The sequence below is a fragment of the Macrobrachium rosenbergii genome, chromosome 31 (genome assembly GCF_040412425.1).
Source record: "Macrobrachium rosenbergii isolate ZJJX-2024 chromosome 31, ASM4041242v1, whole genome shotgun sequence".
In the NCBI taxonomy this organism is placed as follows: Eukaryota; Metazoa; Arthropoda; class Malacostraca; order Decapoda; family Palaemonidae; genus Macrobrachium; species Macrobrachium rosenbergii.
This window is the reverse complement of record NC_089771.1, coordinates 19,860,384-19,882,107: the sequence shown is the minus strand read 5'-3', so window position 1 is coordinate 19,882,107 and position 21,724 is coordinate 19,860,384. Positions and strand designations below refer to the sequence as shown.

The window sequence follows — 21,724 nt, the reverse complement described above, 5'->3', positions numbered from 1 at the left end:
CAGAGTTTATACACTTGTAGACATAAATTCTTTTAAGTTTTTACTAGCGTTCATGCGATAAGAAAATCCACCTAGTAATAGGATAAACCAAGAATCAAAACTTCCTTTACTTCTCTCCGTTTAGCATATGACTTGATTCATTTTTAACTTAATTCTTTAAAAAAAATTACTTATTCAGGGTTTAGAAGAGGTTAAGATGTACACCACACAGCTGATAATTCCACAGGTAGGCTCTTAAATTGTTGCTGCGAAAGTAAAGAGAAAACCACCCAGCCACACACTATTTTGAATACCCGTAACTTCATCTATTTAATACAACAAATTAATACAGTTAATAATATATTATATAAATAGAATCTATCAGTACAGTTAATCATTATATTTATATAAAAAATATATTAATAGAGCTATGATTATATAAATAGAATCTAATGGACAAGTTTTACCAGATACATATTTCTAATAACCTTTATACACTCTTCTCGCTTTCTTCATCCAAGTCCCAAACCAAGTAACAAATGATTTAACTCTGACGCCCGTGGCAGGATTCGAGCCTGCACCCATGTCAGAAGTGGTTAAGGCTCACCAAACCTTGACATACCGGGTGCAGGATCGAATCCTGCCACGGGCATCAGAGAAGTTCCTTCGACCGGGAGCTGGTGACAAGCGTTAAGTATATCTTAGTTTAACCAGACCACTGAGCTGATTAACAGCTCTCCTAGGGCTGGCCCGAAGGATTAGATTTATTTTTACGTGGCTAAGAACTAATTGGTTACCTAGCAACGGGACCTACAGCTTACTGTGGAATCAGAACCACATGACAAGCGTATTGAAAAGTGTGAGGAAATCGAGAAGTTAAAGAGATCACTGTGGTTATTTCAAGAACATGATTATTTAAGCTTATTATTATTATTATTATTATTATTATTATTATTATTATTATTATTATTATTATTATTATTATTATTATTATTCAGAAGATGAACCCTACTCATATGGAACAAGCCCATAAGGGCCACTTACTTGCTAACTGTTATGAAATATATTAATTACACTATTGTGATGAGTTTGATATATACACATTATTACCAAAATATGTTTAGTACATGTCGATTATATTTTACACATGACTTTGCATTTTAAGGACTAAAGCAAAATTTTTAAAAATGTAAAAGAGAAAGTCAAAATATGAGGAGAACCCAATAAGGATTATCCTTTGAATATTTATGTCTATTGATCTTATGGGTTACATGGAGAAGCAATAAAAATGGAAAGTCTGTGGTCACTGGTAAAATCCGCTTCAGTATGCTTCTAATGACTGTAAAGAAGAGATGTAGCAGTAACTGACATAATGCCTTACGACCCAGGGGCACAGGAACCCTTTTTTAGGCTAGAATCATAGAAACTCACTAACCTAAGGATAACAGCTTACATTAGGAGGAAAATTTATACATTCGCATGGCATAAAATCCGCGCAGGATTCTATTAATAAGAGAATGTTTGTGAATTTTTATGAGAGAGAGAGAGAGAGAGAGAGAGAGAGAGAGAGAGAGAGAGAGAGAGAGAGAGAGAGAGAGAGAGAGAGAGATTCTTTCTATAAGCGACTCTGTATTTAACAAATATTTACCTCTTCAAGGCAACGGGCTAAGTTCCTTTAAGGCAAAGCGTAAACTACGTAACACAAACACGAGGAAGTCCACAGCAGTTCACTGCCAAGAGGAAGACTCTTCAAGCAGTAACATCAAGAAATGGCAGACAATGGATCATCTTCACCGAGAAGTGACTGTATCTGGGGGAGACTGTCAAACGCCCCACTGTTCCACCGCCCAGATGAAAAGAGGTGTAAGAAACAAAAGCGGGAGAGAAAAACGGACAAATTTTAGGGGCTTCTCTAAACTTCTCCCAAGACCCTACTACAACATGACCTCGACTTTGACTGACCAGTCCCGTCAATGCAAAGAATACAAAGGGATATGATAGTCATCGTTACGAAGTAGCAGGAGCACCACACCACCAGGTGCAAAGGTTGGTACACTTCCAAGCACACGAGAGAGAGAGAGAGAGAGAGAGAGAGAGAGAGAGAGAGAGAGAGAGAGAGAGAGAGAGAGAGAGAGAGACTTGTGTACATTGTGCAAGGATAAACATTACAAAAACACAGGGCATCAACACCAAAAAAAGTACATTTCCAAGCACACAAACGAACGAGAGAGAGAGAGAGAGAGAGAGAGAGAGAGAGAGAGAGAGAGAGAGAGAGAGAGAGAGAGTCTTGTGTACATTGTGCGTACATTGTGCAAGGATAAACATTAAAAAAACACAGGGCATCAACACCAAAGTACATTTCCAAGCACACAAACGAGAGAGAGAGAGAGAGAGAGAGAGAGAGAGAGAGAGAGAGAGAGAGGAGACGTGTACACTGTGCAAGGATGAACATTACAAAAACACAGGGCATCATCAACAAAGAAAGTACATTTCCAAGCACACATACGAGAGAGAGAGAGAGAGAGAGAGAGAGAGAGAGAGAGACACTTGTGTACACTGTGCAAGGATAAACATTAAAACATCAAGGGGCATCATTATCATCTCCGAAGAAAGTCACGGACACACAAAAGAGTGCCAGCGGCCATCACCATCACATCACCATCATCATCATCATCATCATCATCATGAAGAACCACGAGCCAATGGAACCGACATCACAATATTAGGAGTAACAATCGGGTCTACTACTACTACTACTACCGAGACCACCACCACCGCCGCCACACCACCACCACCAGCACAGCTATATCAACCGCCATCTACTAACCACACTTATCAACCACTCCAACAATAAATCTTAATAAGAACTCTTCTAGGCGCCACTGCAACTTGGCTTTGTCCCTTTTGTGTCCAGCACACACAACGAGGACAGAAAGAAGCCTGGATGAGGCAAAATATAACTGACGAATATATATATAAATATATATATATACTCAACTTCCCTATTACACACACACACACACACACATATATATATATATATATATATATATATATATATATATATATATATATATATATATATATATATATATATATGTGTGTGTGTGTGTGTGTGTGTGTGTGTGTCTAGTATATATATATTGTATATATACCAATCACGGGGAAAACTTAACAGACAAAAATACAAATCAGACACTCATATGTATACGTCCCAAAGAGACTGGCTGAGGCGACCTTGCAAGGTCCTGTGTCTGTGAGTGTGTGTGTGCATATTTGAGTGTGCGTGCATGAGTGTGTCCTGCGACAGGATCTTCAAGGCTGCGTGTATCCCCCAGTTATACTCCCACGCTTGTAGAGAAACCTCCTCCTCCTCCAACAGAACCTACACCCTCCTCCATCTCCCCAGAACATACTATCCATCCATCCTTCTCCAAACCGCACCACCCACTTTCAATCTTCCACCCACATCCTATTCCACAACAAAACAAAAAACCTTTTTCCAATCACTACCAAACCTTTCAATCAGTTCCAGAGCTCTCTCTCTCTCTCTCTCTCTCTCTCTCTCTCTCTCTCTCTCTCTCTCTCTCTCTCTCTCTCCCTCTCTCTCTCTCTCTCAGCAAAACAAAGAAATTAGAGAGAATATTAGAGAATATTAGAGTTGTTGCTAACGCTACCAAACCTTTCAATCAGTTCTATCTCTCTCTCTCTCTCTCTCTCTCTCTCTCTCTCTCTCTCTCTCTCTCTCTCTCTCTCTCTCAGCAAGCAAAAGAAACTAAAGAGAATATTCCAGAATATTCCAAAGTTGTCGCACTGTACATTCAACAGAGTGGAACTGTTTCACGAGACTAAATATCAGCCTGGTGCTGAGTCGCTGAAGGTCAAAAAGTCCATATAATGAATTTAGTGTACCATTAAAACTGACCTCAGTTGCTGTAACGCCTGAGAATGGGCCGTAACAACGCCTCAAGCCTACATTAGGCCAAAAATACCTATTGCGGGTTTTGGAAACACTAGAATAGAATATAATCTTTCCACTTTTAACAATCTACGACGCGTTCGACTAAAAAACATAATCGATTTTAACAACCTATCAATTGCCCGGCTATTACAGCTCGAGAGAGAGAGAGAGAGAGAGAGAGAGAGAGAGAGAGAGAGAGAGAGAGAGAGAGAGAGAGAGAGACTCATCCTTGTTGATAACCTTGGACCTACCGGTGTCTCGTAACCGATATGTCCGTAAGGAGGAGGCCTGTCCTTAGGTACAGAACAGACTTTCAGGCTTCCAGAAAAACTAATATAGGAATATTTCTTTAAAAGAAAAGACATAATTTCACATATTGCATAATAAACCATCATCCAAACAAATCAAGAGATGCAGTATGTATATATGTATGTATGTATATGTATATATATACATATAATATATATATATATATTTATATATATATATATATATATATATATATATATATATATATATATATATATATATATATATACTTAATATGGTTATGTTCATACAGTGCTGAAGAATCTGCTGATAAATACATAAGAACGCTTTACATTCGTTTAAATGATTAACATACAATCTGCCTTCAGAATAGTTAATTATTAGACGATTAAGAATTTATTTTCCTAATAATCGTGTGAATTAAAAAGAACGAAAACAACAGGATAAAGTCCTACATTAAAAACAACCACAAGCAGGGAATCGCTCTCTTCAGCTCACGAAACTACCAAACGAATACCTGGACAAGAAGGCACAGGTTATCGATCTGATACACACGACAATAAGGCATCGATGACAGCACGGAAAAAAAAACACACACACACTTGGCTCATGTTTAAAAACAGCGATGACCAAACCATACAATACCGAGGCCGAGAGACCCAAGGAAGGCAGTCATGCACGAAGCAGCAATTCGACAAGAGCCTCTATTTCACGCTTTCCCATCGGCTGAGCGGACGTTCGAAGCCTCTTCAAGCCGACGGAAAATACCAAGAATGCCTGCAATCGGTTTGAAACAATGAAAATTGTACCTACTCAAAACGATGATAAAACAAAGCATTACGAGAGTTCATGCATGTCACCTTTGGACCGATCCTCTCCGCAAGCTTTCCCATGCCCACCTTCCCGCCGGGGCAGGCCTACCCACGCCCACCCATACCCAACTGATGCCTCCTTCCTCCTCCTCCTCCTCCTCTCCTGCACGGACAGACAGGATTTATTCCGGTTAGACATTCCACAACTGGCCACATCCGATCATGACACATCAACCCACCGCCTCCACATTCCATACCGGAGACAACAACTCTAGTCTTCATTTTGATCATTTCTGCTTCACTTCTCGGCAATCTTGCATATAATTAAATGCTCTGCGGAGTTTATCACATTCCCGACGTGTTGAAAGAGCTGAGGAGTTTGTCACATTTCTTAGATGCTAGCTGCTCTGGAGGGTTCGTCATGTTTCTCAGGTTCTGAAAGCTCTGGAGAGTTTGTCATATTTCTTTGGTAAAGCTCTGTAGAGTTTATCATATTAGGTATTTAAAGCCCTGGAGAATTTATATTTCTCAGGTATTCAAAGCTCTGGAGAGTTTATCAAATGTATCTAATTTCTTAGGTATTTAAAGCTCTGGAGAGTTTATCATATTTATTAGGGGTTTAAAGCTCTGGATAATTATAATACTTCTTAGGTATTTAAAACTCTGGAGAGTTTATTATATTTCTTAGGTATTTAAAGCTCTGGATAATTATCACATTTTTTTAAAGAATTTTAAGCTCTGAAGAGTTTATAAAATTTCTCTAGTATTTAAAGCTCTGGATAATTATCAAATTTTTTTGGAATTTAAAACTCTGGAGATCTTATCACATTTCTTAGGTATTTAAAGCTTTGGAGAATTTATCATATTTCTTAGCTGCAGAAACCTCTAGAAAGTTTATCATATTTCTTACAAGCTAACAGCTTTGTAGAGTTCATCATACATCCATCCCGATAAATCTCCGAAGAGTTATCAGGTCTCTGTCCCACCCCAGCTCTGAACGCTAAGAATTACCACACCTCCAGTTTTAGTAAGCTCTGCAATGTATCCTTGCACATGATAATTATGAAAAATGCCAAAAGGAAAAATGAAACAGGATATGGTCCTAACCGGTTTCGCCTGGAGAGAGATTTTTCAAAGGACTGCCTTTGTTCTTCTTCTTCTTCTGTCTTTTTTTTTTTTTACCACATCCCTCCTTTTGACAGTCGTTTTCCTCTTGTTCTTTCCCCCCCCACGAATATTTCATTGGTGGAATGGAATGGAATATAGAGTTTAGGCCAAAGGCCAAGCACTGGGACCTATGAGGTCATTCAGCGCTGGAAAGGAAATTGAGAGTAGGTAGGTTTGAAAGGCGTAACAGGAGAAAAACCTCGCAGTTGCATATAATTGTTAGGAGGGTAGATAGCAAGATGGAAGAAAGACTGAACGGAGGTACAGTAAAAGGAATGAAAGGGGTTGCAGCTGGAGGCCTAAGAAGGGACGCTGCGAAGAGCCTTTAGTAATGCCCACAGTGCACCCCGTGAGGTGCACTGACGGCATTACCCCCCCTACGGGGTATTTCATTAGTAATTTTGTGGGTTGTTTTAGCACTAATGCCACTCTCGGGATATATGGCTTTGTTATGTTCATCGGCTAGTTCGCCTAGGCAGAATATTATATGGAAAAAGGATTAATGAGGTTAAATCTTACAAATATTTAGGAACAACGATATCCAGTGTAGGCTCTTCGGAGTTGGAATGTAGCGAGACTAAAAATGGAAAATTAAAAAAAAATAGGCAGGATGAATATTTGTAAATCAAATAGACTCAATCTGCATATACGTAAGTAAGATTATGCATAAGTCAAGTACGATTTGCATTGCTATACGGGCATGAATCACGGTAGGAGAATGAAACTGTACCTAAAAGATTTTACTAATCCAAGAATAAGGCCTTTAGAAGAATATTAGGAGCCCAATGGCAGGAGAATTAGAAATGATACCTCACAGGAAATTGCAGAAGCTCCGTACGAAGCTCAGATTATGCTGAGAGGGAGATGGGAATAGAATATAGAATTTAGGCCAAGGGCCAATCGCTGGGACCTACGAGGGTATTCAGCGCTGAAACGGATACTAACAGTAAAAATGTTTGAAAAGTGTAACAGCAAGAAAAGTTAGATGAAAGAGAGTATGAAGAGAGGTACAGTAAAAGGAATGAAAGGGGTTACAGCTAGGGGCAGATGGGTCGCTGCAAAGAACCTTAAGTAATGCCTACAGTACACCGCGTGAGGTGCATTGACGGCACTAACCCCAATACGGGCGGAGAGGGAGATGGGAGATGGCTTGAACATGTCCTCTGCACAGCTACTGGGAGAAGATGATGGGACGCTGTAGATGAGTGGAGATTTTGGGCTGTGGAACAGTCTCCCTGAGAATTTTGTCCAATTAGAACTCGTAAGTTCAAGCGAAGATGCAATACATTATACCATAAAGCAATTCGCCTTGTATCTCAATAATTTATTTATAATGTTACCGATTTATTTATTAATTCATCTTTTTTTTCTTTTCTAATAACTGATCTCTTCTTTCTGTATTTCCCATTATCTTCTGTAACTTTTTTCAAATGAACACCATTTTCTTAAAAAGCTTGAATTTCAAGTTAATGACCCCGGCAGGCTTGCTTCCTAGACTGAGAATAGGGGGTTATCCTCTAAATAATAATAATAATAATAATAATAATAATAATAATAATAATAATAATAATAATAATAATAATAATAATAATAAAGCACAGGAAAGACAAAAGTGGGAAATGTCACAGAGGCCCTTTGCGTCATGCAGCGCTAGAGGGGCCAATAATAATAATAATAATAATAATGCGCAAAAGACTTCTTTACTACAGGGCATGCACTTCTGCATTCACGTAAATACATTTCCTTCTGCATTCATGTAAACATATTTCAAGAGATGACAGGTTTATGCACGTATCCAAGAAGCTGCATGTTGACAGGTAGTAAGTAGCCTTCAAGTTTTGAACAGCATGCAGAGAGGAAGACCCTTGACAGTCCGAGATAATCCACGTAACCAGATTTCGTCGTAACGCTCGTAAGTAGCTGTCTAGACTTTGTGATCTCTCGCGCGCCCAGAATGTGTGCATTCACACAAACCTGTTGGCCTTAAAAGCACCAAGCCTCAGGTATATCCGCTAAAAATTAAGAATAAATCAGGAGAGTAAACATGAACATGAGAGGGATAATGGCAGATGTAAGGTGGTTCCAGATAAAGAATACGTTTATACGGGGAGAAAATAACGTTAAACTGTGTACCCATGTATTGTGTCATACGATTTACCTAAAATGAACCGAAGCAGATCATGTTATGAGGGGAAATCCCCTGCAGGTGTGTGAGAGAATAGTTGGATGACATACAACTGAGTCTCCACCGGCCGCAGTGCAAGATACAGGAAATGGTACCCAATGCATTCACCCTTTCTACTACCAACCCCACCGGACCCACCACTAACCCAACCCCAACACACACACACACACACACACACACACACTACCACTTGTCTCATCCCCATTTCCCATTTAAGTACCGACACGTTTTACCTGTGTACTTACGCTCCCTACTGAAGCTTACCAAAGTACTTAATAGATGCTTAACGCTGAAGATTTTATTTAGATACGTGTCTAGAACATCTTCAAGTGCGTTTTAAATGAAGTGTTTCCAAACTGAGAAGAAATGTGAACATGAAACAATTAGTTCTCAATCATTTTCTCATGAAATCGACGTCTGCAAGTGACTCGAGGGATCTTTCAACTCACGAACTCATTAAAAGACAATTTTTGTTTTGTTTTCCTGCTCATTCCTTTTTATACAGTAGAATAGTGATTACGAGTTAGAACATGGAAAGTATAACGTCCATCACTTGGATTTATCTATGGACCCGATAATTTCATTAATTGCTTTGTATGTTACTCGTAGCTGAGAGTGTATGAATGATAATCTCATTTTCAGCTCCATTCAGGAGGACGACTTGGTGCCTGCTTGATTGTATACGACCTTTTAAGGCGACACAGCATATGACAAGCAGTATCCTGCCGCAAGCAAGTTTTGCTTGCATACGCTCCATAATCAACCGAGCCTTCCAAACATCGATACTAAACAAGGGAGAGAAGAATAACCAACTGAGCCAGAAAAGATGTGAGCGAGTGACACCGCTGAAACAAAACCGATGCATCTGTCTGTCAGTGGCACAACCGCCAGCACACACACAAAAAAATTACAAAAAACTTCAATAAATGCCAACAATATCAGAAAGTTACGAAACGACGAAATACGCTCTTCAGTTGTCAGGATGAGGTTCGCGTCCTCATGCATAATTAACAGACTGTAGGGATGGGATCTTATGCAACAAAGGAGTAGCGGCTAAATAAAGACTACACTGGGAAGGAGAGAGAGAGAGAGAGAGAGAGAGAGAGAGAGAGAGAGAGAGAGAGAGAGAGAGAGAATCTACCAAGTCAATCTGATACGGTACTTTCTTCTGATGAGAGAGAGAGAGAGAGAGTACTTTTCTGTTGGTCAAAAATAGTCAGTTCCCCTCTCAACTCTCAGACACCCAAACAAGAGGTCACAGTCTCTGCCACTCCCTCCATCTCCTCCCCCCTCTTCTTCTTCTTCCTCCTCCTCCTCCTCCTTTGCTTCTCACGCTCCCCCTTTTCTTTTGCTCTTCTTCAACACCCGAAACCTTCAACCTTACAAGCTCTACTTGGTGACTGCATTAAGCGTACATTGAAATGTAACGATCGAAGCTAATTACGATTGACCGACCAGGCAAAGTGGACAGCGCCTTCTATTCGCCAATATAGGTAGTGCAATCAGGAAGCTGCATTTTCTGTACAGCATAATAATAATAATAATAATAATAATAATAATAATAATAATAATAATAGGAAGTATTATATTCGCCAATTTAGGTAGTGCAATCAAGAAGCTGCATATTCTGTACACATTAATAATAATAATAATAATAATAATAATAATAATAATAATAATAATAATAATAGGAAGTATCAAACTGACAAAAAAATAAAGTTATAGTATAAATAACAACAGAGATGATATGATATCACAAGTGTTCCAACAAAACCGATTTTATTTATAACGAGACTTGGAAAAATATTATTAAAAACCATCATAACACTACAGAGAGAGAGAGAGAGAGAGAGAGAGAGAGAGAGAGAGAGAGATTATGAACCGAGTAAAGGGAGAAGGTTTCACGGAGGTGGGGGGGGACTAGGGGGGGATTAACCTACTGGGAATGACTCACCAGACACAGACAGTAGCACAAATGGCGGCCCTTCCCTAGTACTCACTAGGCTAGGGAAGAGGAACAAAAGAGGAACAAAACAGTTGTTACGGAGAACAAAAGGAACAGATTAAGTGAAATTATGTCAAAGAGGGAGTCAATACGTCTGGTCTTGCTTTCTTTGGATGAGAAGGATAAGCTAGAGCTGGCTGTGTGTAAGGGGGGGGGACCAAAAGGAAGAGGCTCTTTATAAGGGAGGGGATGAGTGCGAAGGGAAGTGGTAATAACTTGCGGGAATGGGAGAAAGAGGAAGAAGAGCACAGGGAAAAACTGAGATTGCGTATATGGAGGTTTGGGGAAATAATGAGGCTGCTTATTCGGACGTATAAGGAGAGAATGAGGCTGCATATTGGGAGGTATAAGGGACGGCTAAGGATGCATATCCAAAGGTATACGAAAGAATGAGGCTGTATATGTAAAATATCAGAATGAGATTGCATTTGGGGAGGTATAAGGAACGCGTGTGGTTTGCTCACATGGAAGTATAAGGAACAACGAAGGATGCAGAGAGTGGTGTAAAATAATGAGTGAGATTTATATATAAGGAAGTATGAGACTGAAAAGAATGTGGCTGCATATAGGGAGGTCTAAGGGTTGAATGAGGTTGCATATAGGGATGTACAAAGAAGGAATAACGCCGTGTATACGGAGGTCTAAACAAAGAATAAGGCTACATATAAGGATAAGACGTATATAATGAGGATTTAAATATGGATAGATAAGAAAGAATGACGCTCCATACAGAGACGCATAAGAATGAATCAAATTGCTTATAAGGAAAGATTAGTCCAGAATGAAGTTCTCTACATGGAGGGAACACGGAAGAGTGATGTTGCATAACAGGAGGGTTAGGAAGAAGTGAAGATGCGTATTATACTGGGAGTGGGAAGGATTACAATACATAATACGGAGAAGGGGATGACTGAGATATTGGCAGAAACTGAGGAGAGAATGGCTGTTACTTCCGACGTTTGATTTTACAACTGCTGATGACGTTTTGCTAAACTTTTACGTTATAAATTTCCTCCGTTTACAGCGCCTAATATCAACTCCAATAACAAAAGCAAGTCGGCCCACTCACATATATCAACTGATTTCCATATCTGCATGATTTCAAGCATAATTATTAAATGCAAGGTCTTTCAATCAAGGGTGAGGTCCTCTTCAAAGCTTTTCTTTATGTAACAAGTTAAAGAAAACTTTCGACTTCTAATTTCTAGAACACTACAAAGGATCTATCCGGGTCTGGCCCCCCTATACCCAATCGTGAGAGGAGAAGCAACACGTTGAAAAAAAAAAGGGGGGACGGATGAGAAGCGCACAAGAAAGGCCAAAGGTAAACCGCCCTCCGACTGACTCTCTCGCTGCCCAAAGGAGAAAAATCAACCTTGGCGTCACTAATTACCTCCAGATTTTGGCGCCCGCGTCAGATCTGGTTTCAAAACAGGCGGTCCCCTATTGGCGACGTAAGGAAAACCGACCCTTATGCCATACGATACCCAGTCAGCTTCGCTTTGAGGGTTTTGGCGCGCACCTGAGTTTGGCGCCATGACTGCGGCAGCTCCTGCCAAGAGCAGGAGAGCCCGACGCCAAAGCTGAGAGCGTGAGGTGGCAGCAGGTCCTGGGAGGGGGGGGGGGTAAGTGGGGAAGGGGTGAGGAAGGCCGGGAGGGTCTGGTACATCAACCATTGTTTTGGTGGTTGATTGCAGAAACTTCCTTCTCCTCTTTTCCAAATTGTACAATCTTTTATACGAAAAGAGTCAGTCGCCCATCATAAACAGAGAAATAAAACAAAATTGTTTTAAGACATAAAAATCCATTAGAGCAAATTACTACCAGTGATTAAAAAGAACAGATAATATGTTAAACCCAAAACACTTTGATCAACTGATATATCTGTCGAATTCAGAAGTTTATAATGAAAATGTCAAAAACTTTAGATTCAAAGATGAAATGTATGCATAAAACAGAGAGAGAGAGAGAGAGAGAGAGAGAGAGAGAGAGAGAGAGAGAGAGAGGGTGGTGGGGGGGGGGAGAAAGGGCACGAACAATTGGAACTAAACCAAATCTGAGCGCGACAGGAGCATCAGATCGTAATTTGTCAAAATCATAACATAAGACCGCGTTGTTTTTATACCTTTCACAGTTTTACAAGAACACCATGAGCAATATCGTAGTTAATTCTGTACAGAAAAGAAAGATTTATTGAGATTGAGCAGTGAATTATCTGATGGTAAACTGACTGTAGTGGGTCACAGCCATGATGTAAAATGAATTGCAAGCTCACTCCAAAAAAAACTTTGATGAGACTGGAAGATCAACATTCTGTGGGCCACCCTAAGAAGTATATGTTTGTAATATATATATACACATACACACAAATATACAGATATATATACATATATATATTTATAAAGAAACTGAATATCAGCTCATTTTATTAATAATGTAATACTGTATATCAACAAGGCTATTTCGCCTAAAATTACTGGCAAAGGCATTATCTGCCGACAGCTTCAGGCAACCACCAGGGTGCCTGCCATTCTTCTTCATGTGACAAAACTTTTGGCTTGGAGTCTTCCTCAGATGAGGGAGACCTCTTGCCCCCTTTTTAATTTTAAGATTAAGAAGTGTAAAAATGACTGTACCTTGAAGTGATTTTTAGGCAATAAAAGATCATTAAGGGCAATTTAACATTAAAAGAACGTAAATAACGATAATTTTCTTGAAATTTATTAGCCTGGATTTTGTTACCGCTACGACATTTACCGATGATAATATACAAAAATAAAACGATAATTACCAAGATAAGGCAAGTAATGACAGAAATAAGATGGGAGACAAATGCAAAGGGCATTTAAATAATAATAATAATAATAATAATAATAATAATAATAATAATAATAATAATAATAATAATAATAATAATACGCCCCTGGTCAAACATGAGCAACCATGCATAGCAAGCCTCTAAATATTACTAAAGGTAATTACAGACTCTGGCAGACTTTTTTTTTTTCAAGGCTTCTGAAAAGATTGTCTTCCCAATTATTCGTAAATGACTTTGGCCATCTCTCTCTCTCTCTCTCTCTCTCTCTCTCTCTCTCTCTCTCTCTCTCTCTCTCTCTCTCTCTGTATATATATATATATATATATATATATATATATATATATATATATATATATATATATATATATATATATATATATATATATGCATAGATTTGTGGTGGGTGTTTAATTATGAAACTGAATTTTACCAAAAAATATTTTGAAAGCCATTTTAGAATAATGTTCATGTCTCTAAAAGTGATTTAAACTGTTTAAGCTTGTAAATACCCAGAATTCGACAACAAAACCAAGGGGGTTCGATTCATTTTTAAATTAGCAAACGCGCAAACCCGTTCCTTTCATTAAATTATGAATTCACTTTAGTAAAACGAAATCAGTAACCTCAGAGGTACAATTGAACACCGAACACAGAAAACAAAAACAGACTTTATACAAAAACGAGCAGCTGCAAATTAAGATAATATATCTTGCCATTTATCATTACCCCGGAAAAGGGGAAAACTAAATCATCTGAAACAAAAATATACGACACAGAATCCGGAATTGGATTTTTTTTCTGAGACGACCCTGAGGGCTGACGATACCTAACGTTTCACTTCCACGATTATTACGAAGAGAAGAAAGACAGATGGGAAAACTGACAAAGGATATAATAGTGACAAAGGATATAATAGTGACAGTCTTAAAAAATCAATATTATGTACAAATTAAGTTAGGAGGAAATGACGGGTCTGCAATTAGGGAATTCACCTCGACGAATTGGTTAAGAAGTGAGACACATCAGCATATTTCGAAATGCAATATTGCTTATTCCAATATTCAAAGGAATAATAATAATAATAATAATAATAATAATAATAATAATAATAATAATAATAATAATAATAATCATCATCAGAGGCAATCAAGACGCAATGTCTCCAAGAAGGCCGAGAGAGACGCAATAAGGAAGCTAGTGTGTGTGAGCTCGGGGAGAGGAGGAGGAGGAGGAGGAGGAGGAGGAGGAGGAGGAGGAGGAGGAGGAGGAGGAGGAGGAGGAGGAGGAGGAGAGGAGGAGGAGAGGGTTTATATATTCGAGTCAAGAAACAAACACTCAAGGTCATAGCTCGGGAGGGTTATGTTCAACATAGGAAAACAGGCAGAGGAGGAGGAAGAGGTGAAGTGAAGGAGGAGGAGGAGGAGGAGGAGGAGGAGGAGGAGGAGGAGGTGAAGAGAAGAAGGCAAAGAGGAGGAAGAACAAAATACGGAGGAAGAGGCGGAGGGAAAACAACTGGAAGATAAAGTATGAAAAAACCGAGAAGGGACAGAAAGACAAAGAGGACTAAAGAAAGACCCGGAACGCACCAGGAAAAGGTGAGAGAGAAACGAACGAAGGAAGGGAAGGAGAAGTGAGAAACAAGACGAAATGTCAAAAGCAGCAGCACCTGACAATGAGGGATCAAAAACCCGTAACAAAGGAATAATTAATCCACGTCTCTGTTTCTTATATTCTCGATCAATTTTTAATTGCAAGTACAACGACGGACAATCAACATATGTCCTTGTAACCAGTAACTTAAGCCTGCATCTACCTATCCATCTATAACTTCAAAACAAATTCCCGTTCGGGGATATTCCCGAAGTAACGTGAATTGGATATTCAACGACATTTGTAGCTTCATGATTGTATATAAATCAAGGTGTGATAAAACATCATATATATATATATATATATATATATATATATATATATATATATATATATATATATATATATATATATATATATATATGTATATGTATATGTATATGTATATATATATATATATATATATATATATATATATATATATATATATATATATATATATATGATGTTTTATCACACCTTGATTTATATACAATCATGAAGCTACAAATGTCGTTTGAGCAAAAAGTATAAATCGTGACTGGATTCGCCTTTACTTTTCTAATACATTTCCAGAGGACTGATACATGTTGGTAAAAATTTACTACATGCTTGAGTGACAGTACAAACGAACCTAAGACTTTTATAAAACAAAAAAAAAATATTCACACCTGATAGGAAAAATGAGCAGTAAACTCATTGCCATCCCTTTACAAATCTTGTTTTTCTACGCATGAGGTTCAAACCTTCGCAGTTAGGCCCAGGTAAACTACCCTTACTAAAATAAATACTTTACATATCTCTTTTGTAAAAAGAAAAAAAAATGGATCGAGTTTATACATTCCTTGCCCAATATCTAGAAAACTGAATTCAAATATAATTCTTTCCAGTATATTACTAGATTAGACTATTATATTAGAATCTATCCAATAGACGGCATGACATTTTTCAATGACATGACAAAATGGCAGTGTTTTGTGCATAGCTTATATATGTTTATGCAGTTCTGCTTCTTTCCCAATGATTTGCCCGTCCGACCAATAAAAAAATGGGCACAAAACTTACAAGGGATCTTATATACAAATCCCGTGTCGGGAGAGTTCTTAGTAACTGCCATTTTTCATCGTATCATTGTTCTTATGTGCTACATTAAACCTACAGATTTTAGGGTGAGTGAAAAGATCTTTGAAATAATTACTATATTGTAGCACGAGCATATTTATGTCATATGTTCTCTGTTCTTAACACCACAAGGTCTCTTTGCCACTCTTAATGTATTGTCTAATACAGAATCAGGACATTTTAATTTCTTGCAATAATTATACATGTGTGCATATAAACTTGAGTCATAAAAAGGTAATGGTGCTATGGAAACCTTCCAAGACCTGGTGATTTAACGGAAAACTCATGCCTCCTGCCGCCAGCCCTCTCTACATACATCACAGCGAAAGAACTGCCTAGGAATTATGCTAGGAATTATGACTTACTTGGAAACTGTGGACTTGCCTCTAGCAACTGAACACAATCCAAAATATATATAATAAAAATCAAGCAGTCCTAATGTTACACAGATAAAAATCCTGAATCAAATGCTCTCCTTCACAGCAACATTATCAAATCTAATAATGACGGTACCACACTTCGTCACATACACTCATTCATATGTCAGTAAACCATAAGTGATTGGTAAACTTTCATAACACAAAAATAACATATTCTAACAAGAATAAAAGAAAAAAAATCTTTAATAGAAGAAACTGAAACCTGCCGAAACCTGATCACTTTTTAAAATTAAAAGCTGAAAAAATACTGTAAGCATTTAACTATCAATAATGACGTTAATTTGTTTAGAAATTGGGCTACTGAAAAGCAGACTTTCAAGTCCATGAACAAAGAATCATGAGAGAGAGAGAGAGAGAGAGAGAGAGAGAGAGAGAGAGAGAGAGAGAACAAATTCGTAACTTGACGAATGCGGGGAACACCACAATGTGAACGCTGAAGGACAAATCCAATAAAAGGGGTACGGATCAACAAGACGACACCGGCATATATTGTACTCGAGCTGTTTGGCAGACATGTCCTAACCACAACAATAAATAAACATTCTGACACAAACTGTCTGTCATCGAAAGTGACATCTACCTGTACGTACACATGTGTTATCTCGTAGAATTTTAGCTACAGGTTAAGTGACCCCCAAAAGATGATATTTAGGGGGTCACTTGGGTAAAAAAAAAAAAAAAAAAAAAAAGCTGCAAGGGGTATACTCACGTAGCCTGGGGTCGAACCACGAAGTTGACTTGTCTTCATGATTGATGAAATAGACCTCTCCCTCAGGAGTCACGGCCTGCTCCCACCCGTCAGGCAAGGGCCCTAGGTTGCCATTGACGAGCCCCGGCACCGTCGCTTGAGTGGATCCTCCTTGGGGTGCAGGAGGCGGCTGTGGTGGACCAGCAGGGGCCGTCGGGGCCTGTGACACGGCGACATGAGGTCCCTGGGCAGGAGGGGCCTGATGCTGTTGTGCCTGCTGACGCTGCCTTTGCTTCAACAAGGTCTTACGAGGATCTTCCCACGTCGTCGACTGCGTCAGGTGGCTGTTGGAAACACAAGACACAATATTAAATATGGATGCAAACTTGAACAATGGGAAAGTTAACAAACTTCACCTTTACTTGAAACATTTTGACAAATTGTCTGTTATCATACAATACAAATTTAAAGGTGAAAGACTTGCAAATGCAATTTTACGTTCATCCTAAAAATTATTTTATTTTCACCCTTTCCTTTCTCAACTCACTTTATTTTCATCCTTTCCTTTCTCAACTCATTTTATTTTCACCCTTTCCTTTCTCAACTCATTTTATTTTCACCCTTTCCTTTCTCAACTCATTTTATTTTCACCCTTTCCTTTCTCAACTCATTTCATTTTCACCCTTTCCTTTCTCAACTAATTTTATTTTCACTCTTTCCTTTCTCAACTCATTTTATTTTCACCCTTTCCCTTCTCAACTCATTTTATTTTCACTCTTTCCTTTCTCAACTCATTTTATTTTCACCCTTTCCCTTCTCAACTCATTTTATTTTCACCCTTTCCTTTCTCAACTCATTTCATTTTCACCCTTTCCTTTCTCAACTCATTTTATTTACACCCTTTCCTTTCTCAACTCATTTTATTTACACCCTTTCCTTTCTCAACTCATTTTATTTTCACCCTTTCCTTTCTCAACTCATTTTATTTTCACCCTTTCCTTTCTCAACTCATTTTATTTTCACCCTTTCCTTTCTCAACTCATTTTATTTTCACCCTTTCCTTTCTCAAGTCATTTTATTTTCACCCTTTCCTTTCTCAACTCATTTTATTTTCATCCTTTCCTTTCTCAACTCATTTTATTTTCACCCTTTCCTTTCTCAACTCATTTTATTTTCACCCTTTCCTTTCTCAACTCATTTTATTTTCACCCTTTCCTTTCTCAACTCATTTTATTTTCACCCTTTCCTTTCTCAACTCATTTTATTTTCACCCTTTCCTTTCTCAACTCATTTTGTTTTCACCCTTTCCTTTCTCAACTCATTTTATTTTCACCCTTTCCCTTCTCAAGTCATTTTATTTTCACCCTTTCCTTTCTAAACTTATTTTATTTTCACCCTTTCCTTTCTCAACTCATTTTATTTTCACCCTTTCCCTTCTCAACTCATTTTATTTTCATCCTTTCCTTTCTCAACTTATTTCATTTTCACCCTTTCCTTTCTCAACTTATTTTATTTTCACCCTTTCCTTTCCCAACTTATTTTATTTTCACCCTTTCCTTTCTCAACCTATTTACCATTATCCTCAACTGAAGAGAAAGACCTCAAAAAACAACACTCTCAGAATGAAACAAAGGATGAAGCACTCCGGAGGTTTAAGCCCACCTCAGCACACCGTCTGACAGGAAGAGACAGGAGTGATCTCTGCTCCCATCGACATTATGCAATGAAACCTTTTTACTCTTTATGCAACTCCTTGGAGATTCATAATAATTAATGCACAAGGTATTATACAATTAACATTTTTTTAGTCTTATTATCACTTTTCAATTCTAATATCTCTACCGATTCAAAGTTAAAATATCAATTCAACTTAGCATGGAACGTCGGCAGGACAATCTTAATTACTGAAAATTCCTTTAAAAACGTTAACACCATTTCCTCAGAAGGTGTCAAATCATGAAAAATTCTTTCATTTTGCTAAAAGATTGAAATATAAGCTCTGTGTACGCAGCAATCAATTATAAACTATTTTCCATCGACTTCTACAACAGCTGAAAATTAGACACTCTTCAGAGTGTAATGAATCAAGAAAATTTCGTTAAGATAAGGAACACTGCTTGTATCTTATCGCGTCATCGCCCACGCCTCCAAATATCTATCACGACACCACTGACATTATCGCAATCATTTCAGGGCGATCAGTTTTTTTCTGTTATTGTGAAATACTGAAAGGAAATTCAAGATGCATCACGATGATGTCTATTTGTCTAATCTCGTAAAGGGTTAACAAGTACAACAGTATATAAACGTCAATTACAGTTTTTCCCGGGGACTCTCTCTCTCTCTCTCTCTCTCTCTCTCTCTCTCTCTCTCTCTCTCTCTCTCTCTCTCTCACAGACACACACACATACAAAATCACAAACACACATATACATACGTGCATAAGCTCACAACCATCTACAGAGGAAAAATGAAAATCCGGCGCATAACGTAATGGACAGTAAAGCAAGAACTTTTTAATACAGGTAAATCATTAAAATCATTGCATAAAACACTAAAATGAAGTAGAAATTATACATAAAAATTATGGCATGAGGTTGAATTATAAGGACAAAACTTGAAGGATCACAAGCATCGAAAACCAAAAAACGCCAACCAGCCGGAACATTGACGAAAGAACGCAACAAATATAAATCTGATATTCCGAGAAAATATTAAAGTAGGAAAATGTTAACAAAACTGTACTAACGGTGCTCGCCGTCTCTTACGATCTGCACCTCCTTTAGGAAATCCTCCCTAAAGACTCGTATTTTCGTCGGAACTTGAGTACAGCGAACCGTGAAGGGACTGCAGAGGGAGAGCTTCAGTTTTCGAAAACCGAGTTAGTTATGTCCCGAGAGATAGGGAGGCTTCACGGACAGATTCCATTTAGACAAAAAAAGTATATCTTAGTTTAACCAGACCACTGAGCTGATTAACAGCTCTCCTAGGGCTGGCCCAGAAAAGTACCGATTCGCATGATGGCACATGGATGATTCTATTACATAATAATAATAATAATAATAATAATAATAATAATAATAATAATAATAATAATAATAATAATCACTCACGTGACCGTGAGTACTTATTTCGGACTTCTGCATGCACCAATCAGATTAATGTAGTTACCAAATCAAAATGCGATGCACAGAGAGAGAGAGAGAGAGAGAGAGAGAGAGAGAGAGAGAGAGAGAGAGAGAGAGAGAGAGGCTATTACTTCCATTTAGACAGAAATGTACCGATTCGCATGATGGCATATCCATGATTCTGGTATATAATAATAATAATAATAATAACAATAATAATAATAATAATAATCACTCATGTGACCACGAGTACTTATTTCGGATTTCAGCATGCATCAATCAGATTAATCTAGTTACCATATCAAAATGTGATGCAGAGAGAGAGAGAGAGAGAGAGAGAGAGAGAGAGAGAGGAGATTAATGGCCGATCATCACTCCCGATCTCTTGCCGTCCCACTTCCTCTGCCTTCGGTCTTAAGACTCTAAGGCTGCAGCTTTCCCGGCTACACCCTGTGACCCACCCCCCTCCCCAAACCCCACACACACACACACACCAAAACCTCCTCCTCGTCACCAGCCCCACAGAAACCGACCACCCCACACAATATATAGGCCAAGGGCAGCGTGAGGCACACTGATGCTATTCTTTTAATAAATGACACCGTCTTCAATGTGAAGTGTGTGTACCTCGACTTGGAGTCACAGTAACCCAAATTGAAATGAGCCATACAAACTGTACACACACACACACACGCCCGCCAGAAATAATAACTCCCTTCAGTGCTGTGACGCTTCTTGGGTAAATTTAAAAAAGAAAAAAAAGCAAGGTGGCCATTTTGTACCTAAAATATTAAAAATAAAACAAGCCGGTAAATATTTCTTGACCTACATTTAGAGTTCTCGTTCCCTTTGCCAAATTAACTTACAGCAGTTATTAGGCTTATTTTTCGTAAAACTATAAAGACGTAATGTTATATTGTCACTAAATGGGATGCTTTAAAAACTGCTATTTCAAGCTCGATTTTGCCCGAAACAATTAAGCTCTTTTAAACAACACTGAATTAAACAGCACTTTCCATACAATGGATTCTCACTTGAGGCAGACACTACTGTATAAAGAATAGTCTTTTTGTAACATACGCTTCTAAATAATGAGACTTCTACATCCAGACTGAAATAACATAAAAATAGATATGGAGTCAGTCAAAACACAAATATCGAAAAACTTAATGAACTAGGCAAATTTAAATCATATTTTAACAATATAACATGAATAAGCTGAATCCTGAAGAATATTTACTTATATGTCTTAAAACATTCACTTCAATGTCCTACCGGTATTTTTTCGTTCGTTTGTTAGTCCGTCAAGTGACTTTTTATATACTATTATTAATATCACGCAGAGCTGTTGTCTCCCCTACCCTTCCGATCCCCTACCTAACCCGGCCCACCCGGGGCGGACAAACAAGTTTTCAGGAGGAGGGTGGATGTTTCCCCTAGCCTCCCGTTCTCAACTTACAAACCCCACCCGGGGCGGACAAACTGGTTTGCAAGGGGTGGGTGGCCGTGTCATGTCTCCC

General features: G+C 38.3%; 1 protein-coding gene across 8 annotated transcripts in view; it reads right to left on the bottom strand.

The window, feature by feature from the left end:
• Positions 1 to 21,724, bottom strand: part of yki (Transcriptional coactivator yki) — a 240,933-nt gene that overhangs the window by 54,749 nt on the left and 164,460 nt on the right. For all 8 annotated transcript variants that reach the window (XM_067132388.1, XM_067132386.1, XM_067132384.1 and 5 more), the window contains exon 2: positions 17,098 to 17,420. In XM_067132388.1, the coding sequence (XP_066988489.1) occupies positions 17,098 to 17,420 (323 nt within the window). The remainder of the gene's footprint in view (positions 1 to 17,097; positions 17,421 to 21,724) is intronic.